Source organism: Rhipicephalus microplus, chromosome 8, assembly GCF_043290135.1.
Source record: "Rhipicephalus microplus isolate Deutch F79 chromosome 8, USDA_Rmic, whole genome shotgun sequence".
Taxonomy (NCBI): domain Eukaryota; kingdom Metazoa; phylum Arthropoda; class Arachnida; order Ixodida; family Ixodidae; genus Rhipicephalus; species Rhipicephalus microplus.
Window position 1 is genome coordinate 22,301,807 of NC_134707.1, and position 20,296 is coordinate 22,322,102.

Below are 20,296 nucleotides of genomic sequence, written 5' to 3' on the forward strand. Positions count from 1 at the left end.
GAAGTGCTCTGATCAAACAGAATGGAAGACGCACGAAACGAATGCACAGGTTCACAGAACAAGCGCAAACAACTGTCACAATTTTTACTTCGTGTGCGAGCGGCGGTCTTCTTTCATAAATGCGGCCGCGGCAGCGAGCGAAGTGACCTGCGTGTTCTTCTGAATCACGAGCCTGACAAGCGTGCACACAGGAGAGACAATGCTTCGTGGAGGCCCGGGTTCATCGAAACATGAGAGGTCACGACCTCTGGAGCGTGCCAAATGTGAGCTTTTAGTGCTATCTCACTATTGATGATGAAAACCTGCTGAAGTTGTGAGGCTCCGAGGACCGCCGAACGGTACATGGTGTATATAAATAGCTTGCTGTTAGCAATCTTGACAACGTATGTTCCATGGCCTAGTGGTTATCTCCGTGCGCTTCAAAGTTAGAGGTCACTGGTTCGACGCCCCGCAATCAAACCCTTTCTTCTTGTTTTTCTTTTTTTGCAATCTGTTAGCTTATGTTTTGCAATGTCCTATCTGTGACAGAAATACGTCAGGAAAGCTGTAGTGGGACCCCAACATAAAATAATTTAGTGGTAAAAAAAGGTGCCATGCATAGCCCATCTTGCTAGTGATCTTTTTCACTCTCGAAGTGAGATAGCTGGTTGCCATCTCGCTTTTGAGGTAGCTTCTTCTGTTGAAAATTTCACATCCCTGTGTGCGTAGTATTGTACCTCATGTTATTTCTGCATGTACTCTTTTTTTTTGTAACGAATGTTAGAGGTAACATAAATCCAGTAGAATGTATATAAGAAGAGAAAGAATTGTATGAATAAGCATTCCTTTTGTCTTGGCTCTATTGCAAGTGTTACAATGTGTGAGCTTTACAATCAAGTGGCCGGTTCAACAAAGTTTTTCTGAAGTCTCGAAGACATTGTTACACATTGTTTGTATTTTTTGGCCATGCGTGGCATCATTATAACGATGCCTTATTCTCATGTTGATAGCACCTTAATATTCTCGTATATTGATAGCTTTTGTGGCCCATCTGTTTGATGCTTGTAATGGCTGACTGGACTCATGCTTGCCATCACAGAAGACATGGGCAGTCACATGTGCGAGCGCATCCTCACGGCGCTGTTCGAGGTGTGGCTGCTGGCGTGCAGCCGCTGCTTCCCATCGCCAAACCTGTGGAAGACGTTCCGCGAGCTCTGCTGCACGTGGAGGCATCGGGGAGCGCTTGTCGAGCAGTGGAACCGCATCAACCTTGTTCTGACGGCCGCCGTGCTGCGTCTCATGTACGGTCACCACTACCCGGAGCTCAAGCTGGGTGAGCCACTTTTTTTCGGCGTTCGTGACGAAATGTTGACCACTGGTTACTATAGCCAGTTACAACATAAAAAAAATGTAAGCTTTGCCCCCCACAGTCATTGCTGTTCCTCTCAAAGAAAACTTCTGTGAATGCTCCTTCTAGCAGGGCTTATTCATTTTTGTGACATCAAACTCTTCTCAAGTGCTTCAGATAGTTAACTTTCTGATACAGACATACATTTATGCTTCTACTTCTAGTTTAGAAACTTTATCTTGGTAAATTTTATCAAGCATTTTGACATTGCTGCTCAACCAAATGAAATGTACAGTAGGAACAACAAACCTTCAACTCTTAATATGCATAGTATTTCCACTGTCTGAGAAAAAGTACTTATAGTACAAGCAGGAACTGGTGTACGGGTGTAGGGCAGGCGTGTGTGGGTTTTGTGCAGAGAGCCGACATATTTTCTTAGGTTGTAACTCAGCATATTCATGGAGGCAGTCGGTTGCTACTCTTCAGTCATCCACGCCGAACCCTCTCCTGCCTCCATAAGTTGCATTCGACTGTAGTTCCATCGAGGATCTCTGTGAATGCTCGCAGAAGACGAGGCGGTGAGTCTCGTCGCAGAGCTGAGCGGCGAGCAGCTGGCCCAGGCCTGGTACCGCTTCCTGCACGTGTTGGGCAACCCCGTGGACCTGTGCCGTCCCGAGGTGGTGAGCCAGACGCCGGCCTTCTACAGCCTTCTGGAGGCCAGCGACTCTATCGTCGACCCATTCCAAAATCCATGTCTGGCCGCCCTGCCGCACATCTTTCACAGGGCCATGATGGGCATTGCCGCCCTCGTCGATGCGACTCTAGGTACGGAGTTACCATTCTGCAAGCCTACATCATACTTCTACTGCAGAATATGGAATAATAAAGTTAAAGTTCGTGAAACCGAGAAAGGTATTTCTCGGTCGTAGCGACACCTGAAAGCTGCTATGGCAATTTAATTTTCACTAAACACACAATACAGAAGAGAGGCAATCATGCAAAGCTACGGCAAACTGCCAATAGGCAAAGACAGGGAGAAAGAACGCAAAGATTGTGTGAGCAGGCAGAGCAAGCAAGTTGCAAGGAGGTGATCAGTGGAATTTTTGCATTAGCTATTAATGAAAGCAACCTCTGTGTTCCTTTAGAAGCATTTACCGGGACGACACACCATCACTACCCTCAGGGGGGGTGATGGGTGCAGTGTACAGCCTCTTCAGAATGAAAATAGGCTTCGTCACTGGGACAACTTGATGTTTTATTGCGATAACATTGCAGTGCATGCCCAAAGAAAAATTTTTGTCAAGAATAGAAAGAGATCGCTGCAAAACATACTGATTTGTTTATGAAAAAAGTTTATTTAGCACCATGATAGTTTCTATTCAAGTTTATGGCAACATTAGCTCTATTCGTAACTGCGGGGGAATGAAAAGTTTTTGTTATTACATTGGGAAATTCGTAAGACCTGATTTCGTTTGATAGAACTTTAAAGGAGCCCTGAAACACTCTTTCAAGAAACCATGAAATGGATTTACTGAAAAAGTTTATTGCCTCAAGAATGCAACGCCGCAAACATTTTAAGAATTCGTTCAGTACGAGCGAAGTTACAAAGAATTGTCGCAGGCTGCAATCATGTTCTATCCTCTCTCGTCCTGGTGAAAGCGCTGAAGGCTAAGCAGGTAGGGATGGCAGGGGCAAAGAGTATATGTCACGTGCACCTTCTGACCTTGAGCACATTTTCTTTTTTTTTTCTTTGAATATGCAACTTTTTCGGTGTGATCACGTTTGCACGCGTGGACAAGTCGCGGCCTCCCGCGGTAATCTCTGTGACGACCGAGCACGCCGCGTTCAAATCAGCCAATGGCTAATAGGTGGTCTTCTGCGCATGATTTTTTAGCATTTTTCATCATTTCTCGAGAAAAGAGGAAGCAATCGTTGGCTCACTTTGATAATTTATTGTAAAATCCAGGCTGCGTGCTGCGCTATATTTGTCTCGTGTGTTTTCGGGAGCATCTACTACCGATCGACAGCGTTTTCTGACCATGCTAAGAAAGATTTGCAGGGCCCCTTAAGGGGGGTGCACTGCATTCAAAACTTGCTTTTAAATTCTTTATCAATTTAGGTGAAAGTTCTTGAGTGTAGCAAACGAGTGTAGTAAGCTGGCGAAAGGGAAACAAAACTTTTTCGGCTTTTCTTTCTTAGAAATGCCTTGTGGCTTGGGGCTACAAAGGAGTGGTTGTCTTTTTAGACTCATTACAATGAGTTCTGGAAAAATAACTTATCAGTCTAAAATGAGTTTGCCATCGTAGGTTAAAACAGAAGTTGAGGTTACAAATTTAATTTTTCAATTTTGTGGCAGAACTTCACCATGCAAACTTCGCCATTGCATCACAAATGTCAACATCCTTTTGCATATTTCGGTCACATTGGTTCAAAGAAATTTTGTGAAATTTGGTGTGAAGGGGCACTGACACAAAGACTTTGGCCTCATGTTTTTCTGCTGCAATGTGTTGCTCGGGGCCTGTTAGTCATAACATGGCACATTGTTTGCTGCAGTATGCGACATATTATTAATTACAGTCCCCTCATTATCGGACCAGTCTCAGTTTCGGGTTGAGAGAGCTCCGAAAATGAGAAGCCGGCGGGTGCAACTATCACCTAGCACGTGCACCTCTCGACCACGCCAGCACACAGAACTGTGACACACTTCCGCACGGTTCGCACCAAGACTTACTTTCGAATAGAAAACGAGAGTGCGGTGTCGCCAAACACAACTTTCCTAGCGTGGGCCACGGCCACGCACTCGCACGAAACCACCGAGAAGTATAGCCTGCGGGAACAAACGTGCCAGAATAAAAATGGTGGCTATGGCGTTACCATAACTTGTTTTATTGACTTCAGTGTGGTGATCCGATAGAGATTCCCCAAAGGGTCCTTTTAGAGGGCGTCAATGGCACGATGGAGTCGAGCGTTCTTGCAAACTTCAAAATTAATTTAAAATGCCTTTCAAGCTATATTCACTGTTACTATCTTACAGATGGTATATGAATGTTCATGGAAATCAACCTCGCAGTCTATCTTGGCCATGATTTTTTGCGTCAGTACCCCTTTAAGACTGTGGGTCCCTTGGAACAGTGCGCAAAATAATTACTGATAAAAATTGTGTACGAACTGAAGTTGTGCAAATATTTGAGTGAATGTTACATTATTAAGTCGCTTCAGTTTTAGATTAAATTGTTTGAAATTTTTTGAAATGAATAAATAAATGAGTGTATGTTTGTCCACATGCAACGCCTCTTGTAAAGGTGGTTTTGCTGCAGTAGAGTGGTGCTATGCCGTGAATACAGTTATCCAGGGGAAAGCCACACAGTCGAAAAGTCCCATCTCAAGGTTGAATGATCCTACATATCAGCCCCACATCGATTCATCATTTATTCAGCTTATAAAAGCTTGTTATGCGGGCTTATGGTATGCTCTAAGTATGATAGGTCATTTTCAAACATATTTTACAGGTTATCGCTTAAATTTTGCCAAAGTGAAATCCTGCTACCATTCAATTTTGCTTCCAGTTCTTTGAGTGACAAAGAATGTCATTTGCCATGCCTTGTTGTAATTAAAAAATAATTGTGAAGGGTTAGTTGGATCACAAGAATTATGCTCATCTTTTTTTCATAATGTACGAATACTGGGGAAATGTTCTGTCTCTTTAGTGTCCTTTTAGCAGGGCTCATCAACAACAGAGCTCGTCATTTTGTCACTAAATCTGCTGTTCACGCTATTTTGCTCCACCAGGCATAAGTCCCATTGCAGTAGAAGAGGATCACCAAAAGTTGACGTCCCACAGCAGTTCCTCCTCTGCGGGAAGTGGACCGGTGACCTCAAACACCGGTTCAGGAACGACCACGACACCTCCGCATCAGAGGAAGGGGGCCACACGTATCACCGCCATCTCGAACTTGAAAGGTGTGTGCTTTGCGATTTGTCTGTAATGAAGTATGAAATGTCTATTCATCAGCCAATACACATGCTTTCTTTAGCTGTGAACACAACAGTCAGCAACAGCGTGGTTTTTAATATGAATATCATTGGTCCGTGCAAGAACAGTCTGAATAACACACAAAGTTATATTAGCTCATTGTGGTGATGTCGTGGGTTTTTGAATGTTTATTAGTTACTGTATTTACTCGCATAATCAACGCACTCGCATAATAAACGCACCCCCAACTTCAGTGGTCAAAATTGGGATTTTTTTTCCCGCGTAATAAACGCACCCCATACATTCGTCCACTGCAGTCTCGCTTATCCGCACCTGGCGTCTCCGTTCCCGTCGAATCTCTTCTGTTTATTATTAAGCTAACCCCCCTCAGCCACCTCGGCTCGCTCTCTGTCCCACTTAGCCCGCTGCCGCATGCCGTATAGTCTTTTCTTCTATCTGTGCACGGCACGTACCTGGTCTTTTTTGAATATCTATGCACTACAGCTGGGTTCACGAATGGCGCTAAGAGACATCGCATCTGACAAGCACACAACGAGCAAAGGTCGCGAAACTTCCCACTCTAACTAACTGTCACTTCTTGCAAAATACGAAACTTTAAGGCCCAACCACATGCACACAATTTTTGAGCGAGGACGACAGGATTTGCTGTCGCTATGGCTGTCGCGAAGGACCATTCGTCGCCATCATGTCGCAGGTCTCTGGAAAACCAGAAAAAAATATTGTTTGTTGCCCAGAAAAGACTGACCATTTCCACAATATGGTTCCCGATTCTCGCTTCAGTTACAAGCGAGGCGGCCGCCCTATTTTGTCGTTAATCTTGTTATCGAAGGTTTGTTTCGATGCTATGGTGGTAGCTTGCTGCAATGCTGGTTGATTGCAACCATCTGAATGGCGCCGCGGTCGTCATTCGAGATCGTCACAAAGTTGGCTAACTGCATCATGGCATAGTAGCGCACCCTTCTGGGCGCCCCCTGAGATGCAGCGCAGGAAGAACTTGCAGAAGATAGCACTTTCAACCACTCAAGTTGAGTGTAGTGCAACAAAAAAGCCAAGCAACCTAACTTTTTTTTCTTTTGCATTACGGCATTTTTTTTTGCTCATATTGAGAAAGTTTTGTGAAATTTTCCCCGCCTAATAAATGCACCCTCAACTTTTCGCTGATTTTTTTAGAAGAAAAGTGCTAATTGGGTTTATAAATATGGTAATTCTGCTGTAAAAGTATACCTTTGTGCACATGCTTTTATCTTGTAAACATAAGCACCCTGGCACATTTGTTGGATGTTCCGATGTCAATACACCCACACACATTTGTTATCTAAAGGCTTAGTGTTTGCGCTAGGGGAGCAAGAACATGATGAAGACTCAGGCTCTCAACTCGTGCAAGAGCTGGCACACCACATTTTTGTGCATAGCGATTGCACTGTTATGATTGCGCTGTATACAGCATCATTGTTTTTGTAAGTGTTCATTTTCGTGTCAATGGCACTGTTAGATGTCTCTGACATACACACCTACTTTGTCGTTAATACCCCCAATTCAAACGTATGCAGTAGCTCTGCAGCAACTTTCATCGTTTTCTTCTAGCGGGCATGTCCAAGCCGGGCGTGTTCTCGAACATTCGTGCGAGCACGTCATCAGCCTTGGCACCTGCGGCGACGACGGGAGCATCGCTCGCCGCGGCTCCACTTGTTCCGCCGCCAACGCCGCCAGCCACTACCGCACCCCAGCAGTTGAGGCCGACACCGGCACCGATGCGCCCGCGGTGCAACTCGGTGCTGCACCTGTACGGCGCCTGGCTGTTTGAGGCTGCGCTGGTGGGGTCTGAACTCGACGCCCAAGGCAGTTCTGGTCTCGTTCAAACTGATGGTGAGGAGACCTGGTGGGCGTAATCTATTTTTCTCTAACCGAGAAGCTTCACTGATACTAGTATGCTACAGACTAACACTGCTGGAACGACAAGGATAAAGGAGACAAACATGACTAGTAATCTCTCCGAACATAGCCTTCTGTACCCAATGGAAGGTCAACTGGGACAAGATTGTGTACTGAGTAAATCGTGTACTTTTGGATTATGCAGGTAGGCAAAGCTTTTAGCAAGGTAATGTGTAGGAACTCTACAGTAGAATTAGTCAGTGAAGAATAAATCGCACGGTCACTCATGCATTTGGCCAAGGTGTTTTGAAGGCAAAAGCAATCTTTCTCTTCTTTTTCTTATCGATTAATCGCAAAGATACCCCCCCCCCCCTATTTATCTCTGAAAGACTTTCTTTACCCAACGTTATTCTCGCTGCCTCTGGGATGATCCCGCTTTTGACCAAGTGACAACTTCATGTGATGTCACATTATGTGATATCACAACGACATGACAAATTTGGTTAACTGGGACATCTTTATGGCTTTGCTTGATGACGTCAACACATGGTGATTTTTCGCATCACTCTGTGTTGTTACCAAGGTCACTTGTCACAGAGACATGTGAGGATTCTGCCTTGATAATGATCCTTAGAGGCTTGCAAACAAAAGTCATCTGAAAGTTGTGCTGTGGCTACCTATTCATTAGGAGCAGTGGGGGCTGGCATACAAATCGCAGACTGAAAGAGCAGATGACTAAAGACAAGCTTACAATTGTGGAATTCACTTCAAGCTGTGTGCACTCACAGGCACCGAGATCAGCATGCACTCGCGCTCAGGATCATTGCTCGAGTCCGGTGGAAGCGGCAGCACACGCAGTGCGGCCTCGGCCTCGGGAGGCGGCTCCGCGTCTTTTCCCGGAGTGCCCGACTCCATTGAAATCCCGCCGTACCTCAGCATCGAGAGCTTTGAGGCCGGCCAGGCCGAGGCCGTGGGCACACTCTGCCGCCTGTTCTGCTCGAAGCGTACTGGCGAGGAGATACTGCCTGTCTACTTTTCCCGGTTTTACCTCGCCCTGCAACACTGCCTCGGCAATATCGAGGTACGTGTTAGCTTTTTTTTTTTACAGCGAAGCTTAGTCTACCCTATGTTGTTGTCGTTGTTGTCATTGCTGTCGTCTTCATAGTAATAGTAGTAGTGATCGTAGTAGTAGTAGCAGTAGTAGTACACCCATACCTTGTTATAACAACGTTACGGGATATAACGACATAATGCATATAATGAAGTAAATCAAATTTTCTTTGAACCATGCATTTTAAACCTCGTTGTAACGAACTAAAATTGACAGGTAAAAGGATATAACAAACTAAATTAGTCGGTCAAATAGTCTATCATAAAAAAAATCGACCTTAGTGTGTTAACTACAGCATTTTCTGCGGAGTTTCACGTTCGTTAAGCTCGGCTCTTTCGAAACTCCCGCGCCGACCTTACAGCCATGCTCCGCACGGCCAAGAGAGCCATCCTCCTTGCACAGCCAGCGGGGAGGATTGAGGAAGCGCTCAGCGGGTCACATGACCGAGAAGCGGCGCTGTGGTGCAAAGCGATTTCCCTCTCAAGACTGCAATGACTGCGTCTCCGCTGCTACCATGGCTGCTTACTCTGCACAAAGAAGCTGTCTTCACGACAGCTTTTTTTTGGAACAGGCGCATGGAACAGGCGCATGGAACAGGCGTGGAACAGGCGTGTCGCAGATCGGCATTTGAGAGAGAGAGCAAACAATAAGCCACAGTCTTTGCTTTCCTTTTCTTCTTTTCCTTCTTCCTGCGCAGCGTTGAGAGGTGCTGCTGTGGGATTAGGCATGGTGCTGAGAACATTTTCGGAGAGCGGTATGTTCAAATGAACCGTCTCAACTGCGTTCGAATTACAGGGCGTTCTCGCCCATTGGAATACACATAGCTTTGACGGGACCTTAGCGTGAGTTCGAATTATGCGAAAGTTCCAATCAATGAGATTCGACTGAGTTTATATTTTATGGCCCGCGCGGTTGCGTAGTGGTACATCAGGCCGCAAGGCAGTTTCCTTCTTTGCATGCTTATAGGTGTGTGCCCATCTGAGCATACATTGCCACAAACTGTTATAATCAATATAACAAAATAATGGATATTATGAAATAATTGTGGCTCCCCTTCAAATTCGTTATAACAAGGTTTGAGTGTAGTAGTAGCAGTAGAAATGCAGTTAAGCCCCTTTATGAGACACTGATGTAAGAGACAGTTGGATCTAAAAGACGGCAGTGTGCCGACGATAAAACGGTTAGAGCAGAAAATGAGGATGTGGCAATCTGTATAAGAGACATTACATACAAGGGACAAGAACTCCTCCGGAGTGCGCACTTCTTATAAAGGGGCTCAACTGTAGCAGTAGTAGTAGTCATGCAGGTCGCATGATTGTAGGGCAGAGTGGATAAAGAAATATAGCGAATGGATGGTGATGCTTGCGTTACTGTGCAGCCATAACAGTACAGTCGAGCCCCCATATAATGGCCCCACTTAAAACGAACTTTCGCTTAAAACGAACAACATTCGCGTGACCCTGAAAATATACATTGGTTCAATGGCACAAAATTGCACTTACAATGAACGTCTCCGAACGCCACCGATAATTTATTGCAAACAGCGTCGGCGCTCAGCCGACGTCCTGGGAAACCACTTTCAACCACCGATCAAGCCTCGGCGAGGTGCCCATACATTCCTATTGTTAAACACCGGCCCTGCCTCCGCGCCCCTCTAGTTGCCGCTCTCCTCGATCGCTTTTTGTTACGCACCCCTCTGTGCTTTGTCCCCCCGCTACTCTGAGCACCTCGCATCGCCAGACAAGGCCAGTGTTTTCACACTGCCACTGGTCTTTCAAAGACAAGTCGGCCATCCCCTCTGTTATTGATCGCTGGTACTGTGGTTGGCGTCGCTGGCCTGGAGTGACCAGGCCATTTGCCAACATCGTCGGCCACCGACTGTATCCGATTGTCTGCATCTAGTGCACGCGCGTACGCTACGCCACCGACTCTGATAATTCGCGATTCGTTTTGTATTTAGGACCTGTTTTCGCTCACTTTGCACTAGGCTCAGCATGCCCTCCGCACACGTGCGGAAGCGTGAAAACGACGGTTAATTTGCGCGGTACGAATTGCGAAATGTTGAAGTCTGTGAGGCCATGCAAACCCGGCAGCGCAACAAAACGATTTTTTGACCTCGACCGCCGATTCTTTGAGCACCGCTGCGCGGAGGCACTCCGCGCACTTCTGTGCGCGGAGGCACTCTTTCAAAATTTTCTACGTGCGAGTTGCGCATTTCGCAGACCTTTCAAGCAAGCTACCCGACCTACCTCCTTCCCACGTGTTTTCGTTTTCAAGGTCGCCTTCTCGCCGTGTCCTCCCCTCTCTTCACTACTCAATCGCAACTCCTTGCCCTTCTTGTCTCGCAAATCTGCTCTCCTCTCTTGATCACAACCCCTTCGCTCGTCTCTACCGCTCTGCGACGCTAGCCACGCTGGCTCGAGTAAGTTTTGTTTTCTGACTAGAAATGGGCTCAGAGCTGTTGCCCGCGTTCTGGCATGTTTGTCGCGTGTGCGCATCTTGCTCGCTCTTGGTATGCGTGTGTGACCAGGATGGCAGGCGGGAGAACTTGCACGCTTTTTCCTGCTGCTCAACAAAACGTCAAAAGTGTGATCGCTTGGCTTGAGCCTAATCCGCGCGTTAGGTGCGGCGTTGCGGAGTTCTTGCGCATAGCTGTTGACCACCTGGCAGCCAACTTTTCGCTTCGGGCGTCCGGGTATTCGGTTGTGGAGATGGTGAATATTTCGTGGGCGGTAGTGACGGCTACATGCACGCGAAACTGTTTTCGCGAGGCCGACTTTGTCGACGTCGGGCCCGATGCCGAGCCTGAAGCTTCCGAACAGGATCACTTCGGCGGCGATTTGTGGCAGTGCGCCGTCGACTCCTGCCTGGCAGAGTGGGTGGGACATCTGTTGCGATGGTTTAATTGCACTCGATTATGATGCCAACACCACGTAATCGTGCACGAATTAGGTCATTGTGACTTAAGTACGTGAGAAGAGCGATTTAGAGGGATCGAATTGCGAGAAGGACGAAACTTTGGAGCCAGTGCCTCATGTAGCTTATGCCATGTGCCTCGGTGAAGAGCACGCTGCTGTTTGAAATAAACTCGAGACCGCCCCTATTGCTTCTGCTCTTTGAAACACGTACATCGCAGAAGTTTTGGCCAGAAAATCATGTGTTTTCACTCGCAACTTTTTTAATAGCTGTGCTTCATTTACTATGAACTTCTGGATACAGTGAATGGATGCCGTGTCAGGCTCAGGTTCGTTATAACGGGCTCGACTGTAAACATATAGCTACGCAGTAGCAATGTTTTTAGACTATCTGCTCCCGGAACTTCATTTGGACATGCTTTGACCTGCATATTGAGGCACTATATTCAGCATCACAAGTGTAATACAGTGAGCATCAACCAAGTCCACCACCTATAAACCCTGATATTTCTTTCACTTTGAAACATATAGTAGGTGCTTTTTAGATGTCTCAAATATTCTTTAGACACCCTAGTCTAAAATATTATATTACTGTATTAATGTACCTTCAATATTGATAAGAGCAGCATCACCCTTTGTCAGCCCACATGTAGAAGGTCTTTTTGAGGCATGCCTTTATATCACCCATTAGTCTGTACTTGTACTGGTTGTGAACTAAGTGTGTGTCTTGTGCTACCTCAGCTGCGGAGTCAAGTGGTGGCCAGCATCCTGCTCAACTCGTGCAACCTCTTTCGCCAAGACCTTGAAGGAGTGAACGTCCTGCTGCCGCTCTTCCTGCAAGCTCTTGAATCAGTCTTCTGCGCCGATAAAGATTCCAAGATCAGGTGGGTTGAAAGAGCCATTGTCCCTTTTGTATTCATATGGACTCTGTATGGTATTGCATCTATACGGAGTCCCGTATGAATTCCATATCATAACATACCTTCATAACATATAACATATATCATAACATATAACATACCTCATTGCGGTATCATTTTTGAATTTTTTTTATCCTTATCCTCATAGGTCCCTACCCAATGTGCCCCAGGTTGAACTGCGTTGGGCTTCTACACACCTGTTGCTGTCAATGCTTCCTCTACCATTGCACTATGGAAACCTCACTTTGAAAGGTGAGCTTACTGTGCTCAACCACAGTCGTAGGCACGACTTTCTCACTGTGGATGCGAAGCAGTGTTTACGATTGGGGGAGGAGGAGAGCACTGGTGTAACTTGGGTGAGAGCAAGCTGTGGTGAGGCTTGAGGTAGACAGGTGCCCCTTTTGCACCCCCCTGCCGAAACCCATGTGCTTAAAAGGGGAACTAACTCCGGTGCATTTTTATACATACTGAGATAATGCTGTTTTCTAATTTTATTGACAGTCCTGAAAAAGCAAGGGTGGTTCATTTTGCCCAGGCACTCGTCAATAGTTTTAATTAAGCAGCAACGATGAGTCAAAACAGAAACTGAAACAGGGAGCGGCTCTGTCCATGGTGGGTATCTGATGACGTCACAAGAATCCGTCGCCGATGACATTCACGAGATCCCGCCACGGCTGGCCAGGGTATAAACATAGCTCTCGTACCTCGATTTTCGGATACGCGATAAGCAAGTGTACAATGTCATCTGATGCGGAATCAAGCTGTGTCGCTCGTCTGAACTTACCAGTGACAAGTTCAGGGATAATTGCAGCTACTATCTGAGCGCGGAAGCATCTTTTTTTGATTTCGACCCTCCGGCCCCTGAAGCATCTGACATGCCCTGAATCTATTTCCTCGTTGCTCAATATTGTAAGACTCGACGTCAACAACTACTAACACGCCGTATGAAGCTGACAAAATTGAACTGGGCTCACGTTGTTGTCACCTCGTAGAAAGAATCATGCGCTGCATCCATCTGCTGATAAAGGTCGCGTTTTTGAAAAAAGAGTATGCCTTGACGTCATATACACAGGGTGACGCTAGCTTACTAGTGTGATTCCAGAATCACTTACCAGTTTTAAAATTTGATTTCTAAAAAACTAAATGACCTATAGTTGTATAATTTGGCACATATCGCCAGGGTATCAACACGAACACATGTTCGAAGTTGTATTGAAATTGGTGAATATCTAAAGAATGCCGGAGTTCCCCTTTAACTAATGAAAAAATTCTTGCTTCTGGAACCATAGCAGTAAAGATTAAACAGCTCTGAGAATTATAACTCACCATCGACATCAGAGGTGCTCCTGGCAGAATAAAAGAAAAAAAAAAAATGCGTGCTGGCCTATGCGGGATAATGCTGTGATATTGTTTGTGGAATTGACAGCTTCTTTACAAAGTTTTCACAGTTACTGTGGTGATCGTAGTACTCTTTTGGTTGTATCAAGTAAAAAAAAAGTTTCAATCATCCATACATACATGTAGGGATAGAGGCTGATAAAAAGGGTTCCACACTTGCCACCATGGCTACCACCGGCACTGACTGACACTCCTTTAAATGCACATACATATCCCATAAAAAGAACGGGGGGATAGCCACCATGGTATCCCAGTTGGTAGAGCATTGGACTTGTCACTTTAAGGTCGCAGGTTCGGTGCCTGCCCACGGCAAGTTATCTTTTCGTCCACATTTCTTCATTTACATCACAATTGCTTTTATAATAACATCCGACATACTTTCCCTGGCATTATTTGTCTGTTAAATCTCATCAATATTGTGTCTAACAAACAAAACGAACCCTTAAATGTCAACTTTTTTTTTTATTTGTAATTTGTGTAATTCGTTTTCTGGCTAACAACTCTGCCTGCGTAGTGATTATTTGTCTTTAATATTACTATTTTAACATACTTCCTATTAAACTCAAATTTCACAATAACATATATGAATATTACGAAATAATGGTTATTACAAAGCAAATGAATAGACTTGCAATAGATGCTGTGCTAGGAAATTACCATTTTATCGGCTGCTGACCCGCAGGTCGCGGGTTCGAATCCCGGCTGCGGCGGCTGCATTTCCGATGGAGGCGGAAATGTTGTAGGCCCGTGTGCTCAGATTTGAGTGCACGTTAAAGAACTCCAGGTGGTCGAAATTTACGAAGCCCTCCACTACGGCGTCTCTCATAATCATATGGTGGTTTTGGGACGTTAAACCCCACATATCTAATGAAATTACCATTTTAACAAATTATAAAAAAGTTTGTTGTAAGGAGGTTTGAATGTGGTTCCATGCCAGCTGTCTAGAAACAGAAGTGAAAAACGCAGGCGAAAGTAGTTGGAAACTCATGATACAAGCACTCAGCTTGTGTGTATCGTCCTACTTTTGTCCTTGTTTTCTATCTGCACTGTTTTTTGACATCATGTATAGTCATAAACTTGCTCTAATGTGCCTGCTTAGTCCAGTACTATTCAAGAAATGATTTTGAAGCTGTGACAAATGCTGTGTATCGATAGTCAGTAAAATGAATGAAAGAACTCTGCTATATGTACTTATTGCATGTTATTATCTTGTTGAAATTGTTATTCCAGATTTTGGCACGAACCAATCCATCACATTCCAGTCACTGCGAGCACGGCTTATGAACCTCCTGATTGGTGCATTGCAGATAGAAACAGATTCGACCAACACTCAGATGTTACTTGGTAAGACAGTCCACCAGAGGCTCTTTGTTGTAGTTGGTGTAGGTTATTGCTTATTGTAGTGCTGGTTTTTCTGAGGATTTTTAGTTGGCCAATTACTAGCCAGTTCCTAGTACTGCGCAGAAATTTGTGAATTCGGATTTTCTTGTGGTTACTAGGACACGGTGTGTGGTTGAGTGCCTGTGGTGGGCTGAATTATCGGGGTGGAGGGGGATTCTGAGTTGCATGTGTAAGAATGCTGCATTTCACTCAGTGTGCATGATCCAAAGTTCGGCGACTGCATTCTGGACAAAATGTGGGTGGCGCCCTGATGCGCGATGTAGGCTGCATGTTATCCCCTGAGTTCTTTTCGATTTTTCTGGATTGTCTTGTTTCGTAGTCATCGTAACTGCACACGTTTTATCACTCCTGGTTGTCCCTATACTTCTAATTTTATTGCGGTGTGCAATTTTCTGCAATTGCAACGATTAGCATTTTTTGTAATGTACAGCTGATGTCAAGTGCTCTGATCACTTCTGTGAATTGCATTACTTGTATACCTGTCACTCTTACATTAACCAGGGACAGTAGACTCCCATTAAACGAAACTCTCTTAAATGAAATTGCTGCCTAAATGGAACAATGGTCACTAATATGTTTGGTTTCCTACTTGAATATTGTAACCATATTAATCTCTCAGTAAACAAAACTCCTCTTAAAGGAAACACATTTTCCTGGTCTCTGCAGGTTTAGTTTAATATGAGTCTACGTTCCTTGCTCTCTGCATGACACTTAAGACTTGTAAATATTATGCTAAGCTTGACAAATTTGTGCAAGTTTGATGTTACAAATCCTCTATGTATTGTTGGAAAGCATACTTTATTATACTGCATAAAATTTCTTTAGTACTCCTCCTACCCATGGCCCTGACTGCAAGCCGGCATCAACATAAAAGTCAGACCTAATAAAATGAAATTGTGTGGAAAAGTTGATTGCAGTCTTCTGATGTCCTTTTCTTTGTCTTAGAATTTTCACTGCAAGAGTCGCTTACAGCCTGGAAAACCACAGCTTATGGTTCATTAATAGCATTTGCTTGCTACTCTTTTGTAGGTGGCTTGCTTTTTTGCGTCCAAGATGCAACGGCTTACGAAGAAGCCAACCAGGTGACTCAGCCGGGACCGTCCGGGGGCCAGGACAATGCCAGCATGACTTACTCTAACCTTCTGTGCTCAGGTTGGTACTGCAAGCAATATTGTAGTGATCCCATGTGGCATATGATGTAGGATGATTGAAGTCTAACCCCCATATTCAGAAACTCTCCTCTACTCGACTTTCACCCTTCACTTGACAGAGTTGAGCGCTGCGCCACCACTTGGCTGAAAATGACGCTGCGCTACTCAAGAATCGCAGCAGACTATCGCTAATATGCAGAGACTTGCTGTGTCTAGAGATGGTGCTCTTATCGGCTTTTTCAAGTGAAGGCGAAGCGTTGAGGGAAGGGAAGTTCTGGAATACGGGGGTTAGTATTGCATGCATTGAATCTGCTACGGCATTGTGTAAATGACAATGCTGTTGTTTTGCATAGCAGTTCTGCGCTTGCAAAAGGTAGCAAATGATGTCCCTGATACAACACGCTGTCATGGGGTCAAGACGTTAATGAAGGAAGCAGTCGGAGTGTTCAAGACTAAATGTACTTGTGCCAGAAAAAAAAAAAATCCCGCCATATCCTTGAAGTGAATGATGGTAGAGGAGCTTGCTTGGAGTATCATGCTGTTTCAACAGCAGACACGCTGGCCTCAAGCTGCATTCTATGTGCCCCTCAATGCGTCTGTGCGCATAGCACCTTCACGTGCGAAGCTATATAAGAAAGTCTAATAAAGGGAACAGTGCTGCTCGTTACCCGACCACTCGGTGTGTCTTTTTGACTCGGACGATTGCGTAGAAGCCTATGTTGCAGTGACCGGGAGAACCCGTGAATCCTCTGTACAAGTCATCTATGGTCATGTAAAGACGTGACACGTTGGTATAGTCATTGTATATATACACTTATATATACACAATATGTCATTTACATATTGATTCAATTATATACTAGGATTACATTACTGATTACAAAGATGTGGGATGTGTTTTCCTTTGAAGATTACAATGTTGTGGTTTGTGAGGTACGTTGCCAGGGGATCTTGAATTAGACGTTGCAGTTGAATGTTGGAGAAGGCGATGTCGATGGAGGTTCTGATTTGAGGTTTTTTTGCCACTGCTTGCGCCTCTGCTTTGCGGGCTGTCGTTTCAGGGTCCGCTTGTCGACGAGTCTTCTTTTCAGCACAAAGTGCGCATAATGCCTTACAGAGGTTTTGGGGGTACCTCGCTTATCAGCAGAATGTTCAATGGCCTAGTGGCATAGCAGGTGCTTGCCTACTTCGTGAATGTTACGGTGTGCGTGTAGTGGGTACGTGGCGCAGCTGTGCCTCTGGTGTACACGTCGAGGGATATGCCCTGAGCATAAGAAGCTTGGCGAGCAAGCTCTTAAAATTAAAATTCAATGTTCAAGTGATTCACACTGTAAACTGGTAGCGGCGTGAACAGTTGTTGGCCGTCGAGTAATCTGACCCTTGGCAGAGCGTGTCGTTTTTTAGAGCGCAGTCGACGAACCTGCCAGTGATATCGTTAGTGCTTGCGTAAGCTCTTGAATAAACTGGAATATTCACATCCTGTGCCTAATTCTAACATAAACTTCTCAAATAATTGTGAAGCTTCTCTAGCATTGCGGGCCAGTCTGCATTAGCGTTGCTAACAGCTTTTGGGGCTGCAGCCTGAATACACCAAGATAGAGTTGTTAAACAAGTGTAACAATATGCATTACTAATTGTACACGCTATTATTAGCAGTCACCATTTTCGCTATAGTGCATCAACTCGGATAGCTCTGCCAAGGTTGGCCTTATGAACTGGAACACCACGTAGGGACCAAGCAAAACTCATAAACTGAATGTCAAAATTATTGATAACTTTTAAATAACTCAGCTTGACCTATGCTTTTGATGAGTTATCTGGCCGTTCTAGCAAGACAACTTAGCTGAAGACCATTTTTGACAGTACTCTCATAGTTAATCAGAATTTTATATACATAGCAGTATTATTGAAGGTTTTGCAATAACTGAAAAAAAAAAGAAACTTAACACATAAAAAGGTCATTTATTATCGCAGCAGTCTTTTGATGAATCAAATAAAATTTTTGTGACCACTGTCCAAATTTGAAGACAGTATAGATATTCACTTTGTAATAATGAGGAATATTTGTCTAGAGTGTTCATGCCTACAGAAGACTTCTAACGGTAGTGGTAACGCACTGCATGATACTCATTGAAAAAAGGTTTCACATTTGTCACCAAGGCCCCGAGTGGCAGTGACTAGCACTCCCAAGGTGTGTCTTGTAAAGGCAAACAATGACAGACGAAAATGGATTGGCAGGATGCACATGATATGGAGAGGTTGCGGTTTCTTCTCAAGCTGTGTGCTAGCAACAAAATACAGGATGTAGACACAGGGCCACCAGATTGTGGAGGTTGCGGGTTCACCACCCAGCACATGCGATAAACCTTCAGCGCGTTTGGGAGGGCAAGATGCAAGGACGACCATTGCCCTGCCGTCACAGAGACCTTGTGCCCCACAGATGACGACGTTTCGGCGAGAGAAAAGTCGTGCAGCGCATCGTCTGACTCGGATGCCGAATCCTGGTCGAGCTCAGAGGACTGTGGTAAATTCAATTTGCCAGATGTGTGTGGCTTGTGTGTTCATGTGCATCCCGTGTGCGTGTGCACTCAGACGAGCTCGTTTGAAGTGCTGTCTCTGTAGAAGGCTGTGCTGTACGTGTGACGAGAGGCTGCAGCCGTTTGCTTTAATGCGCCTTTCCTGACTGTCTGTAGATTTTTCGCTGTGTGCATTGGAGTTGTTTGCGAAAGTCTCCAAAGGCATGCTTGTTTAAGAAGAAGCTTTGTGTTGAAGTGTGTCTTATCTTCCGGTATATAAATGTAGTAAGCTCAGTGATTGTGTAATTCATAATACGTTTAACAGTACTAATGTGTGGACATGTTCTCTTGCTTATGCACTGAAAAAAAGTTATTTTCTAGCCCTGAAAAGCTAAATAGTTTTGAATGAATAACTGTTCTATCTTCTACTTCACTATATCACGTGTCCTGACATGGTGGCTGAATTTTAATAGGTGTGGAATGCAAGAACACTTTTGCAATGAGATAACATTAAGCAAACATTGAAGAACCTCATGTCATGAATAGCAATTTATATTCTTGTTGGACGGCTTCTTATCACTGTAATACTTTCAGATTCCAAGCTTATCAGTTTTGTATGGTTTATTAAAACATTTTTGGGACATCTCGTAGATGTTTACTGGATATAATTTGGACTTTTGAGTTATTGCTATGACCTTTGTTTTTAAAACATTTGATTTCTCACTTAAATGACATCATTATTCAAACTTTTACCCCTGGTTACACTTAAGCTTGCTGAATTTGCTAAAGCTGTTCAAAAGCATTGAGGGCCAGATGGAAAGCATGTCCTGGACAAATGCTATAGTCAAATATTTCCAACACACATGATTTGGTTGTAACAGTTGCAGCAAAGACTGAATGAGGGTATTCCTCCATAAGGAATCAATTTTGAGAGCGAGTGCACCCAAGCTGAGGTTTCCTTCAAGCAGAATGCATTTTGAGTACTTGTCTATAGGTCGTGTGCTTTCACATAACTCGATACCATGGCTTGTAGCAGAGCATTTGCAGATGACTCCTGGACATTTCTTTTTTTTTTGTGTGTGTGTGTGTGTGTGTATGTGTGTGCGTGTGTGCGCATGTGCGTGTGTGCGCGTATGTGTGTGTGTGTGTTTGCATTGTGAGGCAGTTTGAGCTGGCTTGTGAATCTTGTCTGTGTTTGAGCATAACAGTGCATTTGAATGCATTATGAGGCAACTAAAGCACCTGTAGTAACTGTTCCATTGATTTCTGGCATTGTGAGCGGTGCAGAGCACTCTGTTGCACCTTTTCAAATGCAAGCTGCTTACAATATGTTAGATGCTGGGTTGGCACTTTAGAGGCAAGACATGGATTGCTGCATTGTTCGAGAATGTTAGAAAAATATTCACTTCAATTTCTACTCTCACTTTATTATTCAAACTTGTTTTCCACTCAAAATTTATTTTGCTGTTTACATAGCTGTTAAGTGAATCCAATGACAATTTAGACCAGAAAATGCACAGAAGACATGGATCTATCTCTTCAAGTGTTTTCTGATAATTTTAATGTAAACAGCAATGAATTGAAAAGGGCAAAATGATCTTTTCTATCAGTGCGATTTGAATACATAAGCTTCGATTTACACATCTGATGTTCTACCAATAGAGCTGCGAATAAAAGTACTTGCCTGTCTA

The 20,296-nt window shown here is 44.4% G+C and overlaps 1 protein-coding gene across 3 annotated transcripts in view; it reads left to right on the top strand.

Moving 5' to 3' along the window:
* LOC119164261 (ral GTPase-activating protein subunit beta) overlaps nt 1–20,296 on the top strand; it is a 128,210-nt gene that overhangs the window by 62,533 nt on the left and 45,381 nt on the right. For 2 of the 3 annotated variants that reach the window (XM_075871289.1, XM_037416411.2), the window contains exons 5-14: nt 1,079–1,312; nt 1,895–2,152; nt 5,117–5,287; nt 6,906–7,187; nt 7,982–8,274; nt 11,961–12,103; nt 12,288–12,391; nt 14,768–14,881; nt 15,968–16,090; nt 18,530–18,613. In XM_075871289.1, coding sequence (XP_075727404.1) covers nt 1,079–1,312; nt 1,895–2,152; nt 5,117–5,287; nt 6,906–7,187; nt 7,982–8,274; nt 11,961–12,103; nt 12,288–12,391; nt 14,768–14,881; nt 15,968–16,090; nt 18,530–18,613 — 1,806 coding nt within the window. The remainder of the gene's footprint in view (nt 1–1,078; nt 1,313–1,894; nt 2,153–5,116; nt 5,288–6,905; nt 7,188–7,981; nt 8,275–11,960; nt 12,104–12,287; nt 12,392–14,767; nt 14,882–15,967; nt 16,091–18,529; nt 18,614–20,296) is intronic. The other variant, XM_075871290.1, reaches the window with a different exon arrangement.